Source organism: Danio aesculapii, chromosome 23 (assembly GCF_903798145.1).
Source record: "Danio aesculapii chromosome 23, fDanAes4.1, whole genome shotgun sequence".
Classification (NCBI taxonomy): Eukaryota; Metazoa; Chordata; class Actinopteri; order Cypriniformes; family Danionidae; genus Danio; species Danio aesculapii.
In genome coordinates this window covers 49,954,624-49,972,123 of record NC_079457.1, presented here as the reverse complement: position 1 = coordinate 49,972,123, position 17,500 = coordinate 49,954,624, and the positions used below count along the sequence as shown (strand labels likewise).

General features: G+C 40.1%; 1 protein-coding gene across 1 annotated transcript in view; it reads right to left on the bottom strand.

The window, feature by feature from the left end:
- LOC130216850 (arf-GAP with Rho-GAP domain, ANK repeat and PH domain-containing protein 1-like) overlaps positions 1–17,500 on the bottom strand; it is a 122,875-nt gene that overhangs the window by 46,760 nt on the left and 58,615 nt on the right. Inside the window, exons 6-10 of the mRNA XM_056448730.1 lie at positions 16,485–16,663; positions 14,710–14,816; positions 7,215–7,414; positions 6,942–7,027; positions 4,377–4,559 (exon numbers count right to left, since the gene is read on the bottom strand). Coding sequence (XP_056304705.1) covers positions 4,377–4,559; positions 6,942–7,027; positions 7,215–7,414; positions 14,710–14,816; positions 16,485–16,663 — 755 coding nt within the window. The remainder of the gene's footprint in view (positions 1–4,376; positions 4,560–6,941; positions 7,028–7,214; positions 7,415–14,709; positions 14,817–16,484; positions 16,664–17,500) is intronic.

Here is a 17,500-nt window from a genome sequence, read left to right as displayed (position 1 = left end):
CATGCACACTTAAAACACAAACACAAACACACACACACACACACTCACAATTAAAACAGGCAAACACACTCAAAACATTAATAGACATGCATACACACTCAAAACACATTAACACACACGCATACACACTCAAAACACATTAACACACACGCATACACACTCAAAATACTTTAACACACACGCATACACACTCAAAACACATTAACACACACGCAAAGACACTCAAAACACAATACACACGCATACACACTCAAAACACATTAATACACACGCAAACACACTCAAAACACATTAATACACATGCATACACACTCAAAACACATTAACACACACGCATACACACTCAAAACACATTAACACACACGCATACACACTCAAAACACATTAACACACACGCAAAGACACTCAAAACACAATACACACGCATACACACTCAAAACACATTAATACACACGCAAACACACTCAAAACACATTAATACACATGCAAACACACTCAAAACACATTAATACACACTAATACACACTCAAAATACTTTAATACACACTCATACACACTCAAAATACTTTAATACACATGTAAACACACTCAAAACACATTAATACACACTCAAAACACATTAATACACACGCAAACACACTCAAAACACATTAATACACATGCATACACACTCAAAACACATTAATACACACGCAAACACACTTAAAACACATTAATACACACTCAAAACACATTAATACACACGCAAACACACTCAAAACACATTAATACACACTAATACACACTCAAAATACTTTAATACACACTCATACACACTCAAAATACTTTAATACACATGTAAACACACTCAAAACACATTAATACACACTCAAAACACATTAATACACACGCAAACACACTCAAAACACATTAATACACATGCATACACACTCAAAACACATTAATACACACGCAAACACACTTAAAACACATTAATACACACTCAAAACACATTAATACACACGCAAACACACTCAAAACACATTAATACACACGCAAACACACTTAAAACACACGCAAACACACTCAAAACACATTAATACACACGCAAACACACTCAAAACACATTAATACACACGCAAACACACTCAAAACACATTAATACACACGCAAACACACTCAAAACACATTAATACACACGCAAACACACTCAAAACACATTAATACACCACGCAACACACTCAAAACACATTAATACACACGCAAACACACTCAAAACACATTAATACACACGCAAACACACTCAAAACACATTAATACACACGCAAACACACTCAAAACACATTAATACACATGCATACACACTCAAAACACATTCATAAACATGCATACACACTCAAAACACATTAATACACATGCATACACACTCAAACACATTAATACACACGCATACACACTCAAAACACATTAATACACACGCATACACACTCAAAACACATTAATACACACGCAAACACACTCAAAACACATTAATACACACTCAAAACACATTAATACACACTCATACACACTCAAAACACATTAATACACATGCATACACACTCAAAACACATTAATACACACTCATACACACTCTAAACACATTAATACACACGCATACACACTCAAAACACATTAATACACACGCATACACACTCAAAACACATCAATACACACGCATACACACTCAAAACACATCAATACACACTCATACACACTCAAAACACATCAATACACACTCATACACACTCAAAATACATTAATACACACTAATAAACACTCAAAACACATTAATACACACTCATACACACTCAAAACATTAATACACACTAATAAACACTCAAAACACATTAATACACACTCATACACACTCAAAACATTAATACACACTAATAAACACTCAAAACACATTAATACACACGCATACACACTCAAAACACATTAATACACACGCAAACACACTCAAAACAAATTACTACACAGATACACAATCAAACACATTAATTACACACGCATACACACTGACAAACATATAATACACAGGGCATACACACTCAAAACACATTAAAACAGCACATACACACTCAACAAAACCCTACTACACACGTCATACACCTCAAGAACACATTATACACACTAATAAACACTCAAAACACATTTAATCCACATGCATACACACCACAACACACACACATTAATACACACGCAATACACACTCAAACACATTAATACACACGCATACACACTCAAACACATAATACACACGCATACACATCTCCAAAACACTATCAATACACACGCATACACCACTCAAAACACTATCAATACACACTCATACACACTCTCAAAAACACATTAATACACACGCATACACATTCAAAACATATTAATACACACTAATACACACTCAAAACACATTAATATACACACTCATACACACTCAAAACATATTAATACACACTCACACATTTAAAACACATTATTACACTGGTAATACACATACACAACACTTTAAAACACACACACAACAAACACTGACACTTAAAACACACACAAAACCCTAAAAATTGAAAACAAACTCAAAACTCAGTGTCTTCAAACTCAGTGTAAACACACACACACACACAAAACATGCCCTCTTAAAACACACACACACACATACACACACACACACACACACACACACTTAAAAACAAACTCCAAATGACCCAAACACATCTCCTAAGCAATGGCAGAAAAACTGCATCTACTCACCCAGCTGACTGACTGCAGAGTTTAAAGTTCAAAGGTCACCATGAGTGTGTGTGGTGTATAGCTTTAAGCGCAGCTCAGAGTCACACAAAAACACACACCGAAGTCGACTGCGCGTCAGAATGAGAGAATGAGGGGTGGGCGAGAGCAGAGAGGCTGAGGCGGCGGGGTCTAGAGGATGTGCATAGTTCTGGTGATGTCACAGGGACAGAGGGCGGAGCCAAGAGTCACTGAACAGCAAACACACACACACACACACACACACACACACACACACACACACAGAGAAACGGACTCCTCTAAAAATATTCAACTGCTTTAATAACTTATCAAATAATTCAGAGTGTGTAGTCTGTGTGTGTGTGTGTGTGATCTCATTCTGCCTCTCTCTCTGTGTGTGGGTGTATGTGTGTGTGTGCGTGTGTGTGTGAGTGAATGGTCTCTTTGTCTGTCAGTTTCTTCTCTTCCCACTGAAAGAGGAATCCTGATTTTGTGTGTGTGTGTGTGTGTGTGTCTGTGTGTGTGTGCGTGTGTGTGTGTGTGTGTTTCAGGAAGCAGATCACATCACGCTGTGATTGGTTTTGTGTTGCTTTGCTGGACTGCAGTGAAAGCTTCCTGTGTGTTTACATGCACTCATACAAATTAATCATCTCATCACAGATACACACACACACAAACATGTACTCACACACTCATGTAAACACACACACAAATGCACAAACACACACCAAGACACAATACACAAACACACATACATGTTAACACACACACAAACATGTATTCACACACAAAAACATGCACTCACACACACACACACACACACTTGTAAACACACAAAATTACACAAACACACAAACATGTACTCTCTCTCACACACACACACACGTAAACACACACAAATGCACAAACACACACACTTACACACATGCAAACTAACACAAACATGCATTCACACACACACACACACACACACACACACACACAAATACAAATACACAAACATACTTAATTACACAAATTAACACATGCAAACACAAATACACACACACACAAATCCACAATCACACTTAAAACACACTAACATGTACTCAAACACACACAAACACATAGAGATGCACACACACACACACACACACACACACACACAAACACGTTAACACACACATGCATTCACACACACACAAAAATACATAAACATACTTAAACACACAAAAACATGCACGCTAACACATACTCGAACATACACAGATACACAAACAGATATAAACACACACACACACAAGTACACATAAACACACTAACATGCACACACACAGATGCACAAACACTAACTCACACTCACACACACATAAACAAACAAGAATGTGCACGCGCACTCAGACAACACACACACACAAAAAACTAAATACACAAACTCGCACAAAACACAAACATTCAAGTATGCACTCACACACACACACACACAGATGCAGAAAACAAACACACTTCTCGTTCTAATGCTGGATATGCGTGCACACACACACACACACACACACACACACACACACACACACACACACACACACACACACACACAGGGTTGTGACGCTGTAGTGTGTCAGACTTACGTTGTTGAGCTCTCTCTGGTTGCCGAACAGTGGGTGGTATCTGCGGTATTTCCCCTCTCTGTATTTGGCGGTAATGAAGCGCCGCCGCTCTGCGCTGCTGCTGTTTAGCGTTAGCTCTTCGCTAGGAGGGACGTTCGCCGCCCAGAACTGATTGGCTCGCTGGTTCCCCACGGTGATGAAGAGCTGCGGGACACACAGGTGAGGTGTGTTACAGGTGAGATCTGTTACAGGTGTTACAGGTGAGCTGTGTTACAGGAGTGTTACAGGTGTAGTGATGGGTGAGGTCTGTTATGGGTGTGTTAAAGGTGTGTTACAGGTGAGTTTATTTACAGGTGTGTATGGGTGAGGTGTCATGTGTGTTACAGGTGAGGTGTGTTACAGGTGTGTGATGGGTAAGGTCTGTTATGGGTGTGTTACAAGTGAGGTGTGTTACGGGTGAGGCGTGTTACAGCTGAGGTGAGTTACAGGTGTTTTACAGGTAAGGTTCGTTATAGGTGAAGTGTGTCACGGGTGAGGTGTGTTACAGGTGAGGTGTGTTACAGGTGAAGTGTGTTACGGGTGAAGTGTTTTACAGGTGTGGTACAGATGAAGTTTGTTACTGGTGTGTTACATGTAAGGTATGTTACACGTGTGTTACAGGTGAGGTGTGTTACAGGTGTGTTACAGGTTAGGTGTGTTACAGGTGTGTTACAGGTGAGGTGTGTTACAGTTGTGTTACAGGTGAGGTGTGGTACAGGTGTGTTACAGGTGAGGTGTGTTACAGGTGTGTGATGGGTGAGGTCTGTTATGGGTGTGTTACAGGTGAGGTGTGTTAAAGGTGTGTTACAGGTGAGTTTAATTACAGGTGTGTTATGGGTGAGGTGTCATGGGTGAGATATGTTAAAGATGTTACAGGTGTGTTATGGGTGAGGTGTCATGGGTGAGATATGTTAAAGATGTTACAGGTGTGTTATGGGTGAGGTGTCATGGGTGAGATATGTTAAAGATGTTACAGGTGTGTTATGGGTGAGGTGTGGTACATGTGGGGTGTGTTACAGGTGTATTACATGTGAGTTGTGGTACAGGTGAGGTGTGTAACAGGTAAGGTGTGTTACAGGTGAGGTGTGTTAAAAGTGTGTTACAGGTGAAGTGTGCTACAGGTGAGGTGTGTTACAGGTGAGGTGTGTTGGATGTGTTACACATGAGGTGTGTTACAGGTGAGGTGTGTTACAGGTGTGTTACATGTGAGGTGTGTTACAGTTGTTACAGGTGAGGTGTGTTACAGGTGTGTTACATGTGAGGTGTGTTACAGGTGAGGTGTGTTACAGGTGTTACATGTGAGGTGTGTTACAGGTGTGTTACAGGTAAGGTGTGTTACAGTTGTTACATGTGAGGTGAGTTACAGGTGTGTTACAGGTAAGGTGTGTTACAGTTGTTACATGTGAGGTGAGTTACAGGTGTGTTACAGGTAAGGTGTGTTACAGTTGTTACATGTGAGGTGTGTTACAGTTGTTACAGGTAAGGTGTGTTACAGTTGTTACATGTGAGGTGAGTTACAGTTGTTACAGGTAAGGTGTGTTACAGTTGTTACATGTGAGGTGAGTTACAGGTGTGTTACAGGTAAGGTGTGTTACAGTTGTTACATGTGAGGTGTGTTACAGTTGTTACAGGTAAGGTGTGTTACAGTTGTTACATGTGAGGTGAGTTACAGGTGTGTTACAGGTAAGGTGTGTTACAGTTGTTACATGTGAGGTGAGTTACAGGTGTGTTACAGGTAAAGTCTGGTACAGAAATGTCTGTTTAAGGTAAGTCATTTGTGTCAGCGTCCATCTTTAAACAGCTCTCAGTCTCCATAACGGTTTGCTAAGTTTAGCATTAAAGGATTACATGTCCTCTTTGGAAACACTATTAAATGTAAACAGCAGCTCCCTCTTCAGTTTCATTTCTAAACCTTTGAATCGAGCAAAGTCTGCGTCTGATCAGGCTGACCCATCTAATGCGCACTCAAAGGAAACGAGATCAACATCATGACTCTAAGCTACATTACAGCTGTCTGTGTTTAAGGGTCTCACATGATCATCCTCTGAACGTGATCATCTGACTGCGCTGCTGCGTTTGTGGGCGTTTCAGTAGATGCTGTGATGTGCGTTTGACAGGATATACTCTACCTAGCATTCGTTTCATACAGATTACAAAACCAGGGAACATTTGTTTTCAGGTGGAGTTGGTTGGTTTAAATGTAGAGGTTTCCAGCTTTCTGTGGATCTATTTCTCAGGTGTGTGAAACAAGTATTGGCTGAGACTCCAGAGCATTTGCTGATCCATAATGAAGCTGCAGAAACTGTCATAAACACACATCTGGACCGAGCCCCTCCCCCGGAGAATCATCAGTCTATAGCGATCGATGATTGGCTCCTGAACTAGAAGGCGGGGCTTCATTCACCATATTGACAGTTACACTTTTCCTCATTTAAAACTATACGAGTGACATGTCTGTGTATTCTAGTCTTTGGTTACTAGGTGTGTGAGGTGTGTTACAGGTGAGATGTCGAACACACCAGAGGTCCAGGAGCACACACAACACACCTGGATCAGATCTTCAGTCCACACCTTCTTATCCATTTTCAGACTGCGCACTTTTGAGATGTTCGGGCCAAGACTTCTGTGCTCTCCTGTCATACACACACACACACACACACACACACACACACACACACACACACACACACACACACACACACACACACACACACACACAGTACTGTTCAGTCACTTGGCTGTAGGAATGCCCAATATCAGCACATGTCTATTGCTAATGAACAGTGATGTTTATTGTGATGTGTGGATGTTTGCGGTCACCTGCGCATCTCTTGCAGAACACCACCGTCAGGTTGATGGCGGCCCACTCAGGTTTGGCTGCGCTGCAGTCTGCACACATCTGATTGGACGGCTCCGCCCAGATCCGTTCAGCCACTTCGTAATTGGACAAAGCTTCAGCGATGGCGTCACGCATAGACTCCACCCACTGATCCTTCAGCTGGTCTGAATCTGCCACAAAACTACACACACACACACACACGCACGCACACACACACACACACACACACACACGCGCACACACACACACACACACGAACAGAAAAGACAAACACACGTACGCACGTAGAACACACACAAGCACAAACACACATGCACGTGCCCGCACACACACACACACACGTACGCATGCACGCACCCGCGAACACACACGCACACACACGCACAGACAAGCACAAACACAAAACAAACAGGAACAAAACCCAAATTACACAAATACACAAGCACAAAACACACGCGCACACACACAAGCACAAACACACATAAACACAAAACACACAAGTACAAGCACAAAACACAAACACAAATACACACAGACGTGCACACACACACACACACAAAACAGACATAACAAATGCCAGCACAAACACACACACACATACACATATATACAGACAGATGTGGACACACACAAAAACACACACACACACAAGCATAAACACAAATCACACACACAAAGAAACACACATGACAACACACACAAAGACACACACCAACAACAGACAGATGCACACATACACGCACACACACACACACCACACACACACACACACACACACACACACACACACACACATACACACACACACACACACACACACACACACACACACACACGCACGCACGCACACACGCACACACACACACACAAACACATGAGAGTGCATCTTTACATACCTTCCCCAGTTACACAGGTAAAGCTTGTTTGTAACTCTATTGTTTTCCTATCTGTGTTCTATAGGTGCACACAGATTCATTACTCTAATCTAGATTAATCTCACTGTGATCTTGGAATTAATCTAGATGAAAATGGCTCATATGAATTCTGCTGAAGGCATTCAGAATATGTGTGCTGCCCAAATAATGACTAAACATACGTCTTTGAGAACGGGTTTCTCGAGTCAAGTGTTGCATTAGACCAGGGGCTCATCTCCTGTGTCCAAAATGCCTCACAAACTGCTTGAGAAACTGATCTACTATAGCTGCTTTTCCACTCTCATGCCGAACCGTTCTAAGAACACTTGTGTACGGTTACGGTTGTTTCTCCACTGAGCCTGGAACGGCGCGTCACGATTACAAACCATTCACGGCCGGGAATTCTCTGCACTGTCAGACAACCGTGCTGACATATTCTGTATGTTGACGTCACGGCTCAGATGCCAAGCTACCACAGCTGGCTCAGCGGAAGCGCGCTAGTCAGACATTCACAATAAACTACACTACGTTTAACCCTTTAAGGTGACGTGCTGACTGACGTACTGACTGACTGACTGACTGACGTACTGACTGACTGACTGACTGACTGACGGCTGCGTGATGTGTGAGGCCAGTAAACACAGCGTAGCTTTCAGTCAAGATGAACACAGTTCCCATAATTATACTCTATTAACTTATACATTATTACTCTGCATATAATGACTTGATCTTGCTGGAGTTTATAGCCGTTTCACTTTACTTCAGGACACATTAATGCCGCTCTGTAGGTCTATTAGAGACATTTATAATAGTTCTAGTAAATCTAATAAATGTTGGAGACATCCTCGCTACATAAACACGCTAAATCACACTTCAGCAGCGTTTATTTGAGCGCGCACAAGAAGATCTGCACTTGAGCAGCATATATTTGAGGGCGTGCAAGAAGGTTTGTGCACGAGCAGAGGAAACCGGCGCTCGAGCACAGAGATTGACATGCTCGTAGTCTATTACATGAATGTGATCTTAATTCTGCGCTCACGACATTTGTCAATGAAATAACGCCACATGTAGTTGGTAGATCTGAGTAAAATGCCCAACAGAGTCTGCCGCCACAGCTGGAAAAAATCCTAGAGGAAACACTGAAGTTAGTATTTCATTGACTTGACAATAGTCACCCGTGTATGATATAATTACTAACCCGTCATCTGAAATCTTAGACATAATTAAACAGCCTATTGTTTTATTCGTGTCTAGAGCTTGATTAATTTGATTGACATCCTAGGCGATGAGACCTTTAATTGGCCTGACTGAACGTGAGTTTATTGCACGCAGCGCTGTATTTGGTAGCACAAAAACTCGCTCTGATCCTGGTGAGGACTTTACCAACGACTGCACGCACTGCTGAAAGACTTTTTCCTGCTGCGTATCGAATAAAGCGAATAAAGACACGCTTAACATCCTCCATGTCCACAATCCACAACAACATCGCTATATCCAGGCAACAGAACTTGCAGACTCTTTAAACAACGAGGAAATAACTCCACAGCTAAACGGTTACGGCATGTTGTGATGTCGGCCGTGCAAAAGTCTACGGTAGAAAGTCAACTCCTTTAAGTTTTTGGACTTTGCTTGAAAGCTTTTACTGTTCTATGATTTAAATATAGCCTATATAAGCACCAATCAAACGAATGAATACATTAAATAAATATGGATTCTTAAATGTCGTACTGCTTTTACTCAAAAGATATCAATACGTGTTCACAAATGTTTTATAAAAATAAAATGAGCCATTTTTTATCATTTCCGCTATAGGACATTACATGATCCAGTTATACATCAGTTGGACATTTATGTGGGCATGTACCATGTTTCTGTGTTTCTGTTCTCGGTGATCTTTAACACACCTGGGCAGCTACGCAAAATATCTTCCAAAACGTCAAGCAAGAATTTGCCTATAGCTTGTTATTAATTATGAAGACAAAACATTATTAAATTAACAAAAAAATTATAAAAATACAAAGGTAAAAGAGCAGCCTTTCGCTAAATATAATAGTCCTTTATATGCTTTATATGCTGCTATGTGTTGCTTCACATTCGTTTTTTATTTAACAATGCATTCGTTATTTAATGTTTGAAGACTGAAAGATTCAGCCATCGTTTAAGTGGTTATTTTACCATTAAAATGTAGTATATATTATATCATTATCAATGTTTGATATGAAACCGCTGTCATTTAATTCTTAAAAATGAAATAATTTAAGTGCTGTATTTATTATTAGTGAAAGTGCCCGCTCAGTTTTGACAAGGCCTATCTAAAACTATACTTCTGCCACTATAATACTATAGATGCACTATAACTGCTGCATCATCATTGTTTATTTTTCTGTGTGTTCAGAGATTTGCAATATTTATTTCCCCTCCAGTCATTTTCAATCATCACGTTATATTTTGGTCATTTTCCCTCCAAATAAAACGTACCCATATGACCTCTACATAAATAAGGGTGCTGTGACATGTGCCTATATTTAGCACCGCTAATATGAGAGAGCAGCTTCACCACCGCTTCATCACACGGTTCGCTTTTCTGAACATGAGAAAACTAGTTTGGGCTTTTATTTACATTTAATTGAACAAAGGGAGCAGTTTACATTGCCTTACCAAGGCAACTACTGTTGAGTTTTGAGTAACGTTTCAAAGAGCTTTGTTTCAGCACGACAGTGGAAAATGAACAGTATCCTTGCTGTATGGCCCGGTTTGGCACGGAATAGAACGGTTCATCATAAAGAATGATTCAGCACAATAGTGGATAAGCAGCTTATGATAATCTGTGATGAAAATAAATGATGTTCAATAAGACTGACTTGTGTTTACTAACTGATTATTCAGGTAAACATGAATGTTGAACTGTAGTCCTACATAAGCTCCAAACAGGTTCTGATGACGTTAATCAGACTAAAGTCAGAACTGAACTAAACAGAAATGGAATATAGACATGTGGAGTCTGCAGATATTAGTGGCATTACTGAAGTAAACACCGCCAGCAAACTAATACCGTCATGTAGGATTTTAAGCCATATTTTCCAACAAGATCCACACACATGGCTGTCAGTAAAGCACCACACACACACACACACACACACACACACACACACACACACACACACACACACACACACACACACACACGTCGTGAAATGCAGAAGTTTTTTTCTTTCCATTGGTGCGTTATTAAACTCCACAACACTCTCACCAGCCCTCACTCCTTATGTGCGTCTAATACCCCAGTTTGTCACGGGGGCATGCATGAAATGTTCATGAGTGAAGGTGAGACTGCCGAACTGCAGTTAAAGTCACCCAAAATTACAGGAAACTCTTCCATGAAAGCACTTCACGTAAACACCTTAATTATATATATATATCGTCTATTAAGGCGAATAACTATTACTGATGTCCATGTAAGCGTAGTCAGTCGTGTCTTTGAAGTAAGTGAAAGATCCACAAGGGCATCCTGCTGATTTTGATTCAGGATTTTCTGTCAGACGGCTCACCGGTTTGACTTTCATTCACCGTCACTCATTTTAAAAAGCACCCGCTCCATTTTATCTGTGTATGTTTTACTGGAACACATCAACTCTACAGGTGCCTGATAGTTAGCTGTGGAGCTAACGCTAATCAGATTCACTCTCGTGAACTGCAGCCATGTTAGCACGTCATGTTTGATCTGGTCATTTCACAGTAGGAACACACACAGGTTCAAATACTCGTTCTCGCCCCCTACAGTGCAATTCAGTCAGGGATACATCCACGCTGAAATATCAAGGTGAGAGTCATCATAGCTTAGAATCGACCCAGCTCCCAACCCAACTTCTAGAATAGATTAACGGCCATGTTTTTTAGCGCGAGATAAGAGTCTCGCGCACGCAGGCTGTTGTTGTGAAGTGTGTGTGTGTGTGTGTGTGTGTGTGTGTGTGTGTGTTAAACCGGTTTGTTGAGTTCACAGACGTACATCTGACCTCACCAAAAAGCAGAAGAAGAGAAAACCCAAAACCAGTAAATATATACAAAACCACAACAGCTGTGAGAGAAGCAGAACACACACACACACACACACACACACACACACACACACACACTTACAGTCAATGTATCTCAGTCATTTCCACGCTCTCAATCATGCACACACACACTCACACAAACACACATTTTGTCATTCATCCATGCTCACACACACACATCCATGCACACACACACTCACTCGCTCACACACACACACACACACACATGCACAGTCACTGTATTACACAAACATTATCTGTCATCACTCCATGGTCTGTTGAAATTCTTGACTCTGATTGGCTGAAGCATGCACTAACTGCTCTCAGCCCCGCCCACTCGCTGCATTGTGAAAACAATCCGTGTATGACTGAAACAGCATAGCTTCATTCTCTTTAGACAGCGTGCCGTGCTCGGTCCCTTTAAGAGACAGCAATGCGGGAGACACAGTTGTTGTTCTGCTCAAATTATCTGTGAAGTTTCAGTTGGAGTGTCTCAGTGGTGTCCTACTGTAGCCTCCCAGCAAGAAGGTCACTGGTTCGAGTCTCAGCTGGGTCAGTGTGTGTTTCTGTGTGGAGTTTGCATGTTCTCCCAGTGTTGGCGTGGGTTTCCTCCGGGTGCTCCGGTATCCCCCACAGTCCAAACACATGCGCTTACAGGGGAACTGATGAACTAAATTGGCCGTAGTGTATGAGTGTGTGTGGATGAGTGTGTATGGGTGTTTCCCAGTACTGGGTTGCAGCTGGAAAGGCATCTGTTGTGTAAAACATATGCTGGAATAGTTTGTTCCGCTGTGGCGACCCCGGATGAATAAGAGACTAATCCGAAAAGAAAATGTATGAATGAATGAAGTTTGAGTTTGCTTACTGAGATCACCCAATCATCTAATGTGCTATATTTACTGATTAATGATCAATATAAATGAAGAGTTCAGATGCAGACCCCTATAAATCCATCAGACCTCCTTTCTTTTTCTATCAGGCTCCTCTGATTAGGTTTAGGAGTTTCATTTTATAGCTAATGATACGGTTATTAGCAAGTAAATAAAATAACTTTAATTTCACAAACGTCACTTTAGACAATTCTTCATTTTTTAACGAGGTAGATTTTCTTTTGCGTCAAAATCGGCTAAATCCACTGCTGCTTTTATTGCAAAAACCTCTAAATCCACCAAAATCACTAAGGATGCCATTATAAATTATTTTACCAAACATAAAACACATTACACACACCACCTACAATTAAAAACACACAAATCTGTCAAGTAAGTGGCGGTTCATTCCACTGTGATAAACCAGGGACTAAGCAGAAGGAAAATGAATGAATGAAATCTGTCAAGTGCATTAATCAATAACATTAAAACTGACATGAATTAAATCTTAATCTGTTGTCATTTCTGATATTTGGGATTTAGATGTAATGTAAGTAGAGCACTGTAAACACTGTAAACACTGTAAACTAAGCTTGGTGGATTCAAATAATGTCGTGTAAAACATTGTGAAACATCACTCTCTGTGCATTGTCCATTAATATAATAAGCTTCTCAGACGTAAAGGTAATATGAAGTAATATAAATAACGTAGAGTTTTATACAGTATATTCATCTTTTAAAAATAGCTTACATTAGCAGATAAAACACAAGGTAGGCCGACTGGGTGAAAAGGGGATGCCTCTCAGACAGTTTTAGAAGCTTCATTTATTCATTCTCACCATACTCAAGGTCTTGATCTCTTGTTTATCCTCATAGCATCCACGTGGGATAAGAGAACAGCATCTTAACTCTGTCTTTCGTGAAGCGCAGTTGCTGTTTAATGTATAGTAAATCAGACTCATTTAAAGTAGTGTCACTGCACAAACAAACATTATGAATGCGTGCTACACTCCCGACTGTACACTTCTGAGTTTTGAGGTAAGATACGGCTCATCCAGTTCATCAAACTCCGTCTGGTAAATCTACTTCTGAATCTGAATAGATCAGTCTCCTCATAAAGCTGGCATATCAGCGCTGCTACATTGAACACATGATTCGATTCACGCCTTCTGATTGGTTCTCAGGATATAGCGGCATAAAGGCAGGTGGTGTTTAGCGGCTTTTGCCAACAAACTGTTATTTCTGAATGTGCTGACGCTGCGATTTAGATGATTTAAAGCAAAAATATTAGTTGATCATGTACTACATGCCTAAAGCATTCACTCAACGCCATCAGCTCATTTCTGGCAGTTTAGTTTGCATCTGAACTCTTCATATGTTTACTGTCTGCGAGGCTGTTGTGAATGTTTTATATTGATTTGGGAATATTTTGAGTTTGTACAGCACATCACATGCTACAGCACTGTACTTCAATGCTGCTTTAATGCAACAACTGAATTCTGCGAGTTCTACACAAGAGAATTAAAGGAAAATAACAGAATTCACGTTAATGTTATCATTATTGATAACACAGCGGCTCACACACCACGCCTGGGAGATTTGACCTGTTTTATAAGATGCTTCATGAATGTTTCTGACCTGAAGATGCGGTACGGTGTGGTCAGATCAAACGCTCTTCTGTCGATCTCCTTCACATTACCAACATTCATATCGATAGAGGTGATGCCGATCCCCAGACGATAATCCTGAAACACACACACACACACACACACACACACAAACAAAGCAATGATAAGAACTGTTCGATTATTATGTGCAACACACACATGCAGTTGCAAATTACGTAACCAAACTACTTTACTTTAGGTCACTTTATACACACACACACACACACACATATATATATATATACACATATATAAAGCAATGGAAAAGTGTTAGATTATTGTGCGCGCACAAAAAAAACACACACACAGTTTCAAAATATGTAATTAAACCACTTTACTTTAGGTCACTTTATATACACACACACACACACACACACACACACACACACACACACACACACACACATATATATATGAAGCAATGGAAAAGTGTTAGATTACACAAAAAAACACACACACAGTTTCAAAATATGTAATCAAACCATGTGCGAGACAATCAGATAAAAGAAAAAGGTCACTTTACACACACACACACACGCACACACACACACAGAGAGAGTTGCATGAAAGCAGCATTAAAGCACTGCTGCCTGAACTGAGGCGAGACTCTGCAGATGAACACAGTAAAAGTTTAATGTCTTCATACTTCACTATACTTGCTTAATTGCATTAAGAGTTTGATAGATTTCTTGCATTATAGTTTCCTAAAAGGGCATATTTGAATAGTTTAATTAATGAAGCATCTGTAAAATGATCTTTTAATATAAATCTGCATTCATCTAATTGAGAATGGAATGGAATACTACATGTTAATAAAGCAGCATCACTGAGTCTGTTTATTTCCTAATGTAAACGCTTGTAAATGTTCATGCTAATTTCAGTCATTAATATTCAATAATATGCAGATGTGTATATGACTGACTTTAACTGCAGTGTGTAAAGTCATATTCTCTGTCTTTCAGTAGAGATATTACATGAGAGACTTGCTTTGTTTATCTAACAAATGGATCGAATGGAGTTAGCATTAATCTAAAGTAAAGAGTCATTACATGGCTCAACATCAAGGACTGCCCGATGGCTAGGGCCAGACGGAATCTGCGGACTATTTTGGCGCAAAAATTTGCTAAAAATCTGTGGATTTATGCGGAATGATTGAGAGGGGTCTGGCTGCAGACTCAGTGCAGTGCAATCTGAGCTGCATCCAATGCTTTTTAATGGGCTCACCTAACCCCACCCCTAACCCTACCAGTCACAGTGACGTCACTCACTCCATTGAGTGCATGGTGAATTAATACAATTCGAAACTGTTAATACTCAAATGTGCTTGCTGAAAGATTTATAAAATGTGCATTATTTCTCTTAGTTCATGTACAATGACACATTTTATCTCTTGACCCCGACAGGGAAAACCAGCACCAATCAGGAATGCATGATTACATGCTGTCATGGCTTTACAATCATACATGTGATTATAATGGAAGTCAATGGAGCAAAAACAGCACCAACATCACTAAACCAGAGTCAATCTGAACACGGTGTATTGATGAGTACATTTTCAAAGCATTTTCTCAAAATATGTGTTAAAATAAGATTTGTCTGTAAAATCATCAGATTTGCTAACGTTAAGGCTCAAATTAAGACTCTAAATCAGCCCAGAGCGGATGTAAACGACCCAACAGCACACATAAGTCTGAAATGAAGTACTTTCAGAAGCGTGGGAGCCCAGTGAGTGTTAAAGTGTGTCACCTCTGTGTTCTTGTAGAGGAAGACTTTATCCGCACACACCACCGTGTAGAGTTTGGAGCGCAGGCCGCGCAGCTCCAGATAGCCCTTCATCTCTGGGTTCAGACAAGGGTCCAGACACGTGTTTGCTCGAGACGTTCCCACACAGTTCTTCAGCACAGAAACCCACTCAGAGCGCTCAGCTGATAATACAGAACAAGAATACACACAATCAGTACACTACAACACACACATGCTAAACAGATCTGAATACAGGACTGATATCAAGGTTATTATAGTTAATGAAAACTAATGGAAAAACAAAAACTAGAGTTGAAAATCATTTTGGTTCACTGAAATAGAAATAAAAACGAGAGTTTTACTGAAACTGTATTGTAAATTAACTAAAACTAACTCAAATTATAGGATCTCCCGCTGGATCTGATCTCATTATATTTGTTAAACGTGGTATTTAATTATTGTTGTCTATATCTAACATCATATTCCCCGACTTTAGTCTTTTGAATCCATCACTTCTTCTCAGGTAACGTGTTTTGGCTGAGAGCAAAGATAATTTAGGTTAATATATTCAGTAATGTAACCACCTACACTGATTCTGCACATAACACTGATTGCTTGCCTTTATTTCCTATATTGTATAAACTTATTGTACACTATACTTTTATTATGGCCATTATTGATTATTAAACTGATTATGAGCAGCAGCAGAACTTGTCATATTGTGTAATATTTCATGCATGGAAGGATTGCTGGTCTCACACACTTTGTCCTTAAGCGACTACTGTATGCTTAGTGTTTTTTTTCCCTGCTCATTGCACCTTTGCCATGTGTTGTGTAAATGCAGACGATCTGATACGAGTCACTTTTAAAAGATGATGTACGCAGGTCATCAAAAAAATCAGATACAGTCACAAAATCAGAACTGACCATCAAGATCTGCAGTGTAAACGCAGCCTTTATTACTTAAAGCACAGACTCGAAGTATTACTGTAACACATTACTGCCCAATAATGGGTTTA